The 13,447-nt window shown below is 47.8% G+C and overlaps 1 protein-coding gene across 1 annotated transcript in view; it reads left to right on the forward strand.

Annotated features, from left to right (window-relative positions):
* The first annotated feature begins 1,100 nt into the window (after positions 1-1,100).
* PPL (periplakin) overlaps positions 1,101-13,447 on the forward strand; it is a 54,689-nt gene continuing 42,342 nt past the window's right edge. Inside the window, exon 1 of the mRNA XM_007055837.4 lies at positions 1,101-1,362. Within this exon, the coding sequence (XP_007055899.2) occupies positions 1,301-1,362 (62 nt within the window). The 5' untranslated portion in view covers positions 1,101-1,300. The remainder of the gene's footprint in view (positions 1,363-13,447) is intronic.

Consider the following 13,447-nt stretch of genomic DNA (forward strand, 5'->3'; position numbering starts at 1 on the left):
CCTCCGTGGAAAACATAGCCGTTACCGATTTGCCTACGGTCACATTCTGCATCAAATGAGTGACATCACAGAGAGCAGGCCCCATCCCCTGCTCTAACCACTCGACAGTTCTGCCTACCAAGCAACCACTCCTGACCAGTTCGAACACATGCATCCCACACAGTGCAGAGGGAATGGGCCTAATTCTGATCTCCTGTGCACTGACGCATGCCCGCATGAACTGCCCTGATATCAGTGGAGTTACAGTGCAAGTGGAGAATCAGGATCAGTAGGCCAAATCCTGCACTGACTTGCCCTCAGGACATAACCAGTGGTGGATTCAGCCCTGATGAAGTCTACACAATCCTGTAGTCATTTGTTTAATCTCACATGTCAGCAAAATCCAGACAGAACAGTTGCTCCCAATTGCTTAATTATACACACTCTCCATTTTGTGGAAGCAAGACTCCGTTATCAATTTCCTCCATTTTTCTGCTGAAAACAACTTGTCATTTTGACGTTTCCTTAGATGTTATTTTTTAAAGGTTTTAAAAAACTCAAAGTCAGCATGAAGCGTTCAGTTTTGGGTTGAGTGAAACATTTCACTCAACCTACAACTTGCTAAGAACGGCCAGACTGGGTAAGACCAAAGGGCCCTCTAGCCCAGCATCCTGTCTTCCGACAGTGGCCAATGCCAGGTGCCCCAGAGGGAACGAACAGGTAATCATCAAGTGAGCCATCCCCTGTTGCCCATTCCCAGCTCCTGGCAAACAAAGGATATTTTCCCAATTTTTCAGAATTGCCAGGAAACTGAAAAATAATCAGTTACACAGCTCTCATCTCCACTTGGTTTGCGAGGCACATTCTGGGGGCTCGACCTACAGTCATTCCCTGCCTCTGTTAACAACAGGATGGCAACAGACTGGAATGCTTAATTCCTGCTAGTGGCTGTAGTAAGCCCTGACCTTCAGCCATACACGCACAGATTTATATCGCTCATCATCACTTTTAGTAACCTCTTTTCTGCTCCAGGCAAAAGCAGACTGGGGAACTGCATGTAGCTCCGCCTGTGTCAGTGACATGTGTGGTAGGTAAGCACCACCTTCTCTGGGAGAGCCCTACCCAGTTTAGTGGGAGAACTCACACCCCTGGAGTAGTGACAGAGCAGGACTGGAGGCAGCTGCAAGTTTCCCTCTTCCTTCCTTCCCAAAAAGTGCACTGTACCTGCAGGATCTAGCAGCAATCTCCTTTAGCCAGCTGGGGAAGGAGCTGGCAGCCAGCATTTTGCACTGAGGCAGCTGCTAGCACCAGGGAAATCACGATGAACTCTCTCTTCAGGAAAAGAAACAAAGGGAAATACAGCCCCACGGTACAGAAGAAGAGGTGAGTACTCTGTGTCCCTTCATACTAGGCTATTGGCATTGCCAGCCACTGCAGCCTGTAGAATTCAGGCTCTCCCTGAGCTGGGAAGATGCAGATTATAAAGTGGAAAGGTAACAATTAGCAATTCCTACGTGTTCCTTGGAGAGAGTAGACCCAAGCAGATCTGTAGCCATGCTTCCGAGCAAGAGCCCGGCGAGCAGGTGCTTGCAGGGCATCTGAGAGGTGCAAAGACAACAGACGCACAGCAGAGAGAGCATTACTTTGCATGCAGCTTTTCTGGGGTTGCCCAGTGTGAGGACAGTAGAACTGGCGCTGCTGTTTCCTTTGGCTTCCCTGCTTTTCAAAATTGTGCTTGTTGGGGTTGTCGGCACATTCCAGACTTTAATCTCTCCAGGGCGTGTCTCCCCTTCCTCCCCACAATGCTGCCATGCACCTTATTTATGTCTCCTTGAAAGGGCCAATTCCAAGGCAGAAGAACATGTCTCAATGTGTCCAGGTTGTAACAAATCAACCCATGCTGATTTGATAAACAAGAATTAATGTATTCTGTGCACAGGGAACCGGTGCCAAAAGGAGACGCCCCCTGGGCGCTGTGCCAGCTCTGGCCAGCAGGCAAGGGAAATCCAGAGGCCGGGTGATTAGAACGCTGCACAGTGCTACTGGGGCAAATGCTGCAAATGTTCGATGGCCCCCCATGGGGAAGTTTAAAGGGTCCGATCCTGCGTGGGGCTGACTGCCCTCAAACACCCATTGATTTCAACAGGAGCTGAAGGTGGTCTGCCCTTCACAGGATCAGGCTCTAATCCCTTGGCAGAGAGTCTGGCTAGAAGCACCCATTAGCAATGAACTGTGTCTGTTAGTATGTACTGGAACCCTGTGGTAAACAGGCCCGTGGATGGATTATCCAGTCTCTACAGGGGCAGGCAAATGTACCCTTGGAGAGCAAAGCTCTGTCTAGGGTAGAGAGTCAACCTGTTGTTGACACCTATCGTCAGCCATCCAGCTAGTGGTGGAAACAGTTTATCCATGAGAATAGACGGCACAAAGCACCTGCCACCCCATTACAGAGCAGCTTGCTTGGATTGTATCTGAGGCTCTTTCCTCCATGAGGTCTTGTTAGCTAATCTATCCCCCTCTCAGTCCTTCTTGTTACTTACTCAGCCTTTGTGCCATGATCCCCAGCAGTTACAGAGTTCGTCCCATCCTCTGTGATGATCAGGCCCACTGCTGTGGGGCAAGCCTCTTTGGGAATGTTTTGGGGGGCAACAAGTAAATTACATCTGCCAGGACCCAACCCCACCTCCACTCTATTATTCCACTCCTTCCCCAGCTAGGATCCCCACCACCTTCTAATATTCCCGGTGTAGAATCGCTGCCTCCCTCCACTCCTCAATCAGCTCCACCCTCTGCTCCCAGCTCCAGGACCTTTTCCCCCCAGCATCCCCCTCTTTGCTAATAATGATCTCTCTCTTTTCTCCATACACTCTCCCTCTAATCTGGAGCTCCTCCAGGAGGTCAGAGAAACCTCTCTCATCTCCCCCACCTCCTGCATCCCTGGGCACATTCAGAATTTCCATGCTAGTGGAGGATGACATTCCTGATCACTCCTAACAAACCCCCAGGGAAAACTGAAAAAGAAACTGGACCGATTCCTCTGCAAAATTGACTGGAAACTCTTTTGTTGTGTTGCTGTTCGGAAAAGTGACTGTTCTTGGAATTGTTAAAGGTTCCCCTGACACTCTCCTTTGATAGAACCCTGGTGAGATCCAATAAGCATGTCATCTGTGTGGGTTGGTTTCTTTTTTAAAGGATCAGTTATGGAGAGGCATCTAGGGTGGAGACTTGGAATGGCCCTCTGTGTTTGTGTTATACTCAGTCTCCTTCATTAACTCAAACACACCCACTTCAAAATGAATGGGAAGGAACCAGCTGAAAAACACATGCTTGGCAGCTTGAGTTACACCGTGCTCCCACAGGCCTGGCATGCCACAAGGCCACAGCTAGCCAGGTGCTAAGTTATATTATCCAGATGAAAAAGGAATCAAGACAGAGCCAAGCAAGAGAATGGGGTGCTAGGGGTTAAACATTTCCAAAGGGCCGTTTGGGGGGAGTTTACACCAGCAAAAATGAATTGCAGGTGCAAATCACAGTACTTGCATCTCTACTTATCCTGATTTGCCCCCACGGGCAGGTAATTAGAGGTGGAAAGAACCAGATTTGCACCCATAGCTGAACTGGGGGTAGAGAAATGTGTGTGGAAAGTGCACTCAGAAAGAAGGACCTCTTATCAAAATAGTGGTTTCAAGTGACAGACAGCAGCAGAGATATTAGCTATTGAAGGGGAAGTGATGCAGCTTTGGAACTGCAAATTAAATACAACCTCTCTCTGGTGATTTTATTTTTCTGGATATATTATGCAACCTCAGAGGGGAAGATACTGCTCATGTGTTGTATTGAGTACACCAAGAGTGAGCTTTTGGACAGCAGGGCTCGGCAGAGTGGATCTATAAGGGCGAAGACGACCTGCCTGAGTGGAAGGGACAGGAGACGGACTTAACTGGAGAGGCAGTCCTTTAGAATCCATGGACTTCGAGGCCAATTTCGCCTGCATAATGGCTTCAGGATTTTTCCCCATTTTTTATATCTTGGATTATAAACAAGCAATTGTGCTAAAGCTGTAGAAGGCTGAAGGGGAACAGGGTTAAATATAGTTGCACTGTTCCTCCATGCACAATGGAAACGATGCTAAAATTCCCAGGAGCCAAGGCTAGGCCGCTCTGAAGGCTGAATGATTCATTGTAGCAAGAAGGAAACCTGGACTCTCTCCAGCCTCCAAACACAATCTGAGCTTGCAAATTAGAACTAGGGCTGGATGGTTTATAGAAGGTTCGGAATTTACAATTGATTCAGCAAAGCAGAGAAGTTTGACTCTTGTGCGGCAGCTTCTCCAAACTAGCCAGACCCCTTGGGTAGGCAAACCTGGCCTGGAAGTCAACAGAGGATAAAGTTGTCTTCTGAGAATCAGTGTTTTTGGTACTCCTAATCAGCCAGGAAGTTGGGGAGAAATAGGCTGTCTTGCTGTATTTTGAGGCTTCCAATATGCTGAGCTAGATCAAAGCAATAAAGTGAAGAGCCAGGAAAATGATTTTTGAGAGAGGGTGGAAGCTACATTAAACTTTTTCAAACTTTTGAAAATTCAGTTCAAGTTGTAGGAGAAGATTCTGATCCGTTCTTATTTTATCCCTGGTTACGTTACACCCCCGCCTCCTTGCTTTCCTTCCCAGCTCACCATTACCCACTCACACTACCTGTCAGCACGCTCTGCTTTTTGCCCAAGTTTACAATTTGACTGTTGAGCTACTTTCCCAGGCCTGCAGCTTGGATCTAACTGCTACCCACGGAACTCACCCAGCTCACTTGCTCATTGCTGCCTCACACAGACAGATCTTCCTTCCGTAAAGGAAAATTAAGGGTTCAGTCTCTCCTCAGCCCATGAGCGAGTTGCAGAGACTACGAGATCCAGTAATGTTTCCCATGAACGAGAAGAAAAGCACTGACCCAGTTAGCACCAATACTGGCCGTTAAAGACAGTATCAATAGCTAGCTATTATCCCACTGCAAGGCCAGTGGGATTGGGTGGGGAATGACAGGGTTTAAGAGGCTCAGGTTTGAACCTAAATCACCCTCTCTTCAGATGGGATGTAATGCAAGGACTCTGGTTTAACTTGAACAGGCACCCCCTTGGTAAAAGTCTCTAGCTGAACATTCATTCCAGGCAGTGCTGCAAAAAGGAAAGCCAACAGGTGCAATCCAATCCAGAGGAGCTCCTAGGTCACGCCAGCCTTCTCTGCCCTGTGGTCAGCAGCCCTTACCTTATTCTCATAGGAGAGTAGCACTCTTTTCCTCTAAAGTGTTACACTTAAATAGGCTCAGCTGCACAGTTAACTGCCTGCTGGGAGTGCCTCCATGAGCCATCTCTGAACCCTGCCTGGGAATTAACCTCCACCAGCACCGGCTCCTTTTGGCTTGCACTTCCCCCTGGGAACACTAGTGGGGCAGCAGGACTTTGCAGGGGAGCCAAAAATACCTATGCATGTTTGGGGTCAGCTTCCGTGGTCTCTCTCACTGTCAAACAGCATCTCCTCCCAAACTGGGCTTTAAAGACACACACACACACTTACTTAGCATTCAGGCAATCCAGAACAAGACAGCCCTCTACACCCATCACGAACGTTACCAGGCACTGAAAACAGAGACATTTGATCCTGCAAACGTGGCCCCTTGAGTTAGGGTGACCAGATGTCCCAATTTTATAGGGACAGTCCAGATTTTTGGGTCTTCTTCTTATATAGGCTCCTATTACCCCCACCCCCGTCCTGATTTTTCACATTTGCTCTCTGGTCACCCTACCTTGAGTATTAGGTGTAGGTGTATATAAGGCCTGGTCCTGAGAGCTGCCTCCTGTGGTCTGCTGAGCATCCTCATCTCTGCTGGAGGTCAATGGGAGAGGAGGGCCTGGACCCAGGAAGCAGGATGCTGGATCTCCTGCTGGGAATGCTATGGCCAGACACACGCAGCAGAGGAAAGACTGGACGAGGCTAAACAGCCCTGGCTCTGTGGATGAGGTGCAGGCGTATCATGGCAACTCGCAGGGTTTTAGCACCAGTCTCATGCTGTGGGGTTTTTTTTCCCCCTAAGACCCGCAGCTCTTGGAGTCAAGTGATGACACAGGAATCGCAGCTTTGATATAATAGTTACTACTGGTATTACAGAAGGGCTTAGGAGTCCTTGTCAGGGCCTAAGGCCCCACTGTCAGTGTCTAGCTTTCATGGGTGTAGAGGAAGACTTGAACCATGGTCAGGAGGCTCAGAAGCCAAATAAAAGGTAGGTCTTGGCTTAGGAAGATCCAGCTGAACTGGGCAGAAGTGCACCGAGTGACTAAAGAAGAAACCAGTCTGCCCGCTATACTAAGGAAACGTTGCTGTTTTTGGAAAGGATCTGGAAAGTATGAAGGGAATCACTGTGACATTGAACATTAAACCTGACAGTCAACCAAAATATCTGAAAGCCAGAACTGTGCCGTATGTCATCAGGTCAAAGGTTGAAGCAGACTGGTCACAAATGGAGTCCTAGTACCAGTTACCCATAGCCCATGGGCAATTCCTATCGTTCCAATAGTGAAGAAAGATGGCTCCCTCCGGATTTGAGGTGATTTTAAAGTCACTGTCAACCCAGAGTTGTGTGCAGAGCAATACCCGCTTCCCCGCATCGATGACCTCTTCGCAGGCCTGGCTGGGGGACAAAAGTTCAGTAAGATTGATCTGAGTCAAGTGTATTTACAGATGCACATCGATGAAAAGTCCCAAGAGCTGTTTACTATTGTGACATATAAGGGGCTTTATTGATACTGTCATCTTACCCTTCGGAATAACGACTGCTTCCGCCCTGTTCCAGAGGGCTATGGATCAGATCTTGTGTGGCTTGCCAGGAGTCCAGTGCTATCTGAATGACATCATGGTCACTGGAAGGAATGAGGAGGATCACCTAAAGAATTTAGAGGCTACCCTTCAAAGACTGGAAGAGTATAGCCCACGAGTCCGCAAAGACAAGTGTGAATTCTTCCAGCCCTCTCTTGAATATTTGGGACACATCATTGATGCTACAGGTCTTCATAAGGCCCCTGCAAGGCTATTGTGGAGGCTCCCCCTCCTTGAAATGTTAGTCAGCTTCACTCGTTTCTAGGACTATTAAACTATTATGGAAAGTTCATCTCACAGTTAGCCACACTGCTAAAACCACTTCACGAACTCTTTGGGCAGAACAAGGCCTGGAAGTGGACTGAAGCCTGTGATGTTGCATTTAACAAAGCTAAGGATGCATTGCTAAATTCTGAAGTTCTGATGCACTTTGATCCAGCATTACTCCTACAGTTGGCCTGCGATACTTCCCCAATGGAGTGGGAGCGGTCGTGTCACACATTATGCCTTCAGGAGAAGAGAGACCTATTGCTTTTGCTTCACGCACTCTAAGCAAAGCAGAAACTAACTATGCCCAAATCGAACATGAGGCATTGGGAATCATTTTCAGAATTTGGAAGTTTCATCAGTACCTGTTCGGACAGAAGTTTACTCTTCTCACAGACCATCGACCTCTGACTTCAATTTTTGGACCTCACACAGGCATTCCCCCATTAGCTGCTAGTCGTATGCAACGTTGGGCATTGTTGCTTTCCGTGCACACATATGAAATGAAATATCGGAAATCCACTCTGCATAGCAATGCGGATGGTCTCTCAAGGCTACCTTTGCCAGTCAAATGTCAAGATATTGCCCAAAAGGAAATTTTACTTTGAACAGGTAGAGAATACATCCATCACCGCTACTCGGGTAAAGGCGGCAATTCGAGTTGACCCCGTATTGTCCCAAGTTATGGACCTGGTGATGCATGGAACATCTTGACGAACCTCTCCAGTCTCACCCGACCTTGTTACCTACATGTCCAGGAGGACGGAGTTATCGATCCAATCTGGTTGTTTGTTGTGGGGGAAACATGTCATTATCCCACCGCCACTGAGATCACAGATGTTAGAACAGCTACATTCTGGTCACCGTGGAATAGTGCGCATGAAGGAAATTGCACAAAGCTATTTTTGGTGGCCTGGATTGGACAGTGCTATTAAAGAGAAGGCAAGAGCTTGTATGTCATGTCAAGGTGTGAGGAACGCACCCCAGTGGGCACCCCTACACCCATGGGACTGGCCACTGTCATCGCTCAAACAGGGCCTGTTTCCGACACAGTTCGGACTGCAGAGGATCTCACCTGGCGGCGACATGTAGATCAGCTGCTGCCAGGTCAGACCAGTCCTCAGGACACATCTTCAGTTGAGTTGCCTGACTTCACCACTTCTGGCGAGACACCGAATCAAGAGTCACCTGTTCCTGACTTTCCCCCTCCATTACTGCCAGCGGCAGAGATACCCCCCTGCCTGGAATGAGCTGATACCACATCCTCACGCATTCGCCTATGAACCCTGAGCCCATTGTCAGGCCTGCGCCCAAGACACTTTTGGGAGCAACACCACCAGAAGTCCGCCGTAATCCACCTAGAGACAGAAGGCCTCCTCAATGGCTGGATCTTTAGCCAGGGCAAACCCATGGTTATGGGGCAAAATAATCCCCGGGGTTTAGCCGGGAACGGAGGCAGTCTACCCTCCTTCTCTAGTTTAGTGTTTTGTTTTATTTAGGGGCTGTTCTTATTCAGGGGGGAGGAATATGTTGTGTATTTGGTTGTCATGGTAATAGAACCTTGTTGTTGCTATGGCAACTGAGTTAGATTATTAGGGGGTAGCCCAGCCAGTTTTGGCTCATTTTTGGTTTGTGGCAATAAATGGCTGCTGTTAAGGGGTACAGTGCTCTATGTCTCCAGTGGTTTCTTCCTAAAGCTGTTGCCCCCAAGGATATAAAAGAAGCGGTTTGGGCTAATGGTTCATTGTTCCACACATCTCTCTGCACAGCACTTTGCCTGCAGGGTCGGCAGTCGTGCTCCATTCCTAATACACGTTGCAGATAAGATCTGTATAAACGAGGTCTGATTTAGGCCGCCTGTGTGCAATGCTGATGTGATGTGTACACATGAACCATTTGTTGTTCAAAGCAGAGTTTCTCATGGTAGAAAAATGAAGGGAAACCAGAATTGGGCTGGTTATGCTCACTAGGCTAAACCCTGCTCTGCTGCCTGGGTGCAGCCCTATTGAAATCAGTGGCATTGCTTACATGCATGTAACAGAGGACAGACTATAGAGTCCAATCCATTATTCACTGACGTTATTAGAAAGACTCCCATTGACTACACTGGGCATTGGATCAAACGTTTTGCCCACTGGATCTTATCTTTATGAAAGGGCCTGTGTACTGTGTTGGCACACTGGCCTGCAAGGAGAGACCCCTGAATTACACACCACCATCCCCCTTCCACCCCCTTTGCCCTGCACAGCTGAGGCACTATCCTTTGCCCTCTATTTTTGAATTTAATTCATTTTACTCTGTGCCATGGTTGATGTGCTGAGACACATATCTGCACGGGACAAGTTGTTGTGGGGGGAGCTGGAAGTTTTGACAAAGAGGGTAGGGAACAGTTGGAGTTTCAGAACTCAGGAAAGCAAGGAATTCACATTGGATTTTGGCCCCTGGGAGGAAGTTGAGGCTTTTGGCATTAGGGAGGGTGGAGGTGATGGGGGAGTTTGAATTCCTCATTCCCCTCCCTGGCAAATCTTGAGAGCAGCTAGCTGCCTGCTGCATCCTATCCCAATACCTGCCACTCAGTGCAACAGTAATGTACTTTAGCTTGATGAGCCTGCTGAACAATACTGACATTTAAACAGTCACCATTAGGTTTCAGAGTTAACAACTCCCTCACTCAGAACTATTGTTTTGGGCAATCTACAGACTCAGGTAGATGCCAGTGCATTGCTTTACTCATGGAAGGTTACCTTCCCACCCAGAAAGGGTGGACACTATTTTGATTAAATGAAACCTTAGATTCTGTTGGTCAATTACCCAAGCTGAAAAACCAAGGGAATTATATGTCCACACAATCACATCAGGCACAGGGCCCTGTCTGTGCAGCATTCTGGAGAACTGGCTCTGAGCCGGTGCTAGACTTTCAAGTGTGTCTACTTGCCTAGAGGAGTGCTACAGTCATTAGCCTGGAATGTGGACCAAACACTGTTTTAGTACATATAGATAACAACTGACAAACACCATCTGCCGTAATTAATCCTCAGAATGCTTCCAAGGTGGGGAAATATCATCCTCCTCATGACAGAGAGGGGGAAACCAAGGGAAGACAGGTTGAGTGACTTGCTCAAGGACACAATGGAAGTCACTATGAGAATGAAAAAACAGCATCTAGGAGTTTCTGACTCCCAGGCCTGTGTTAGGCTCTGGGCCCGACTCTCACTAACCATTCAGTTACCCTGGTGTAAGTGTGGAGTAAAACTCTTCTGAGCCCAGTGGAACCACTCTGCCTTTACAGTGGTGGAAATAAGATCAGAACTGAGCCCCATCCCTCTCTTTTAGGCTGGATGTGGGCTGAATCTGATGCATTGATTTCAGTGAGGTTATGCCAGAGAATTCGACCCTGGATGTCTTCGTAGTGGAATCCTTTTGCCTGCTCAGATAATAAAACCATGCAGAGCTGTAGCAACCCCCCAGGTACTGTAGGTACTGAGTCACCAGAAAGGGGCTGATTCTGCTCTCACTTATGCTACGTTTATGCCAGGAGAATTCCATTGACTAGTTCCACTGATAGTGACTCCCAATTTACCCCAATGTGAGAAGAGAATAAGGCCTGATGCTATCAGACAAGTGAAGTCAATAGCCCACTGTGTACTGGCTAATAATGATTTGAAGCTGCAGCTTCTACAGTACGGAAGACCCCAAGGAGTTGTAAGTGGTGTAGTGTGAACAGCACACATTGGACTACATGCCCCATAATACCAGGGGCTTCAGCATGGAAGTGGAAATGGTATTGCAGAAGAGGAAGCTAAGGGATAGCCGGCTAAGAAGAGACTTGCTTAAACGAATGGGTGTCGGGAACCATAATGAAGAAACTCAAGTGCAAAGGGTGCTATTGGTATTGAACAGATGAGCATTACAGTAACACAGATCCTTATGGTGCTAGTCCCGGCCATGGCCACAATGGCATGGCTCAAGTTTCAGCATTGGACGTAGACCTGACCTGTTCCAAAAGGGCCCCAATACTCCATTTGAAGTTACTGAAAGTGTGGCTAGTTCTGCCTGCCTCCCCAACCTGCAAGGAAGAAGGTCCAGGTACAACCCACCTGGGCTGTGGAGGCAGCTGCATGGTGGGAATCTGTCACAAAACAAGAAAGACGCCCTGTCACCAGGTCCGCATGTCAAACCTTATCTGATCTAAGTTGCTGTCGCTCAGGAGGAGTCACTCCCTTGGCTTTGACGTGCTAATGGGGCAGCGCAATGGAAAGAGCGGGAGCAGCATCAAGTCCAGGGAAGCCACAATTATCTAACCTCCACTTGGTGAGCACAAGATGAACCGGACACCCTGGCTCAGTGCAGCGTGTCCATTCACAGGTGCTGAAAAACTCCACTCTCACAGCAAGACATTTAGCAGCATGCCTGTCTATGGCTAGCAGAAACCCACACAGATCCCGTGTGTCCAAACACCTGACCATTCCTGGTGCGTCATTCCTTCCACTCCTTGGCCGTCATCTCCTTGTCCTTCCCCGCAGGCTCCTAGCTACCTTACTCCATAAACACAACAATAATTATCTATGCATTGGACACCAGCTTCACACCCACACGCAGGAGTTTGCTATCGCTTTAGTCCCAGTCAGCCACGGGCAGGTCCCTCCCAAGGAAGAGGCTGCAGTGCTCTGCTAGCTCTTACCTGTTGTATTTTACTTTGTTAACTTTTAGATAGGAACAAGAAAAAGATTTGGTCCATTACTTCCCTTGGAAATATTCCTCCCCTCCCCACCTCATACAAAAGTGGGGCAAGTAAAAACCCTCCCCTCCTGTATTATATCTGCAGTGAGACCCAGAGAGGAGAGATGGTCTTGTGATTAAGACACTGAGCTAGGACTCCAACTTTGCACCAGGCTAGCTGATGTTGGGCAAGTTACTCGATTCCTCAGGGCCTTGCTTTCCCGTGTGTAAAATAGGAACAATAATACTTCCGTTGTCTGTCTTGTCTATTCAGATAGATAGCTCTTTCGGGCAGGGACTGACTCTTCTCATGCACAGCACCCATACAGCCCAAGGTCCCTTGGCCAGGGCCTCGAAGGGTACATCTATATAATGAGCAACGACAAGTCTTTACAGCCGGGTTGACAGCTTTGGGCTTGCAAGGCTCACTCCGCAGTGCTAAAAGGAGCTGCATAGAGACTGTGGCTCAGCCTGGAGCTCGGCTCTGAAGCCTGAGAGGTAGGGGGCCTCAGTGCTAGATTTTAATCTCACCAAAGAGGGTTTGTTTTTTTCCTTCCACGTACTTTAATGGATTACATAACAATGAACAAGATTGAGTTTAGAACTGGATCACCTGGCCCTTTCTCTTCTTGTCTCCTCCTAGCTCAAAATGCTTGCACCTCTTAATGGCCAGCATTCTCTTGGATCTGCATTTGGGCTCCACACACTCAAGCCTCAGCATGATCTTCTTTGTGGTCTTGGCCTTACATGTGTAGCAGTTGATGGGATCATAGCGTGGATAGAAACCAAATAAAAAGGCCTTGTAGTAAATGCTACTATTCTGTGCTTCCTGTAGCTAAATACAGAGCCAATAGTATAATTCCACTGAAGTCAATAGAGAGACGGTCACTTATGCTTCAGCTAAATTTGACCTGTACACTCTCAATGGAACTTGCGCTCTTTCACACAGCTTCAGCCTGCGTGATGAAAAGTAGCCATGTACTGAGATACCTGTCATGTACATCGTTCTTAAGGCTAGTCATTTTCCCATGGCTAAAACTTCCCCTGTTTTTGTGAGCCATCTGTCAAGGGAGGGATTTTTCCCCACTGGGCAGCAGTAGTAATCCTAGCCACTAATAATAACAACAAGAGAAGACGTAGTAACACAGGAGTGATTGTCAACGCCCGTCAAAGCTAACACAGGATAATACAGAGCCATTTAAAACTGAATTGCAGTGTCTTCCCACCAAAATCCAGAACTTTTTGATTTTTGGACAAATCCCCTATATAGTCTGATCCAATTCCCAGTGGGAGTCTTTCTATGGATTTGAGCAACCTGCAGCAGCCTGCTCTGATTTCGGTTGGATTGCATTCAGTTGTAGCCCAGAGCTGACATGTGGTCAAAAGCAACCTGTGGGACATCCATGTGAACTTTCCACTATGAGATTTTGAGCAATGAGGAAGCAAAGGGAAACTCAAGAAGAAAATGAAAGCCCCTGAAGGGATTTCCCAGCACCCATCATCAGGTGTGAAGCCAGAGTGCAGGATCATATCGGAGTGTGTGAACATGTGCACATTCCAGAAATACCTGACCTCTGGACTTCAGGCATTTTATCAGTCGAATGAAAACACTTTGGTTCAAA

This window comes from Chelonia mydas, chromosome 10, assembly GCF_015237465.2.
Source record: "Chelonia mydas isolate rCheMyd1 chromosome 10, rCheMyd1.pri.v2, whole genome shotgun sequence".
In the NCBI taxonomy this organism is placed as follows: Eukaryota; Metazoa; Chordata; order Testudines; family Cheloniidae; genus Chelonia; species Chelonia mydas.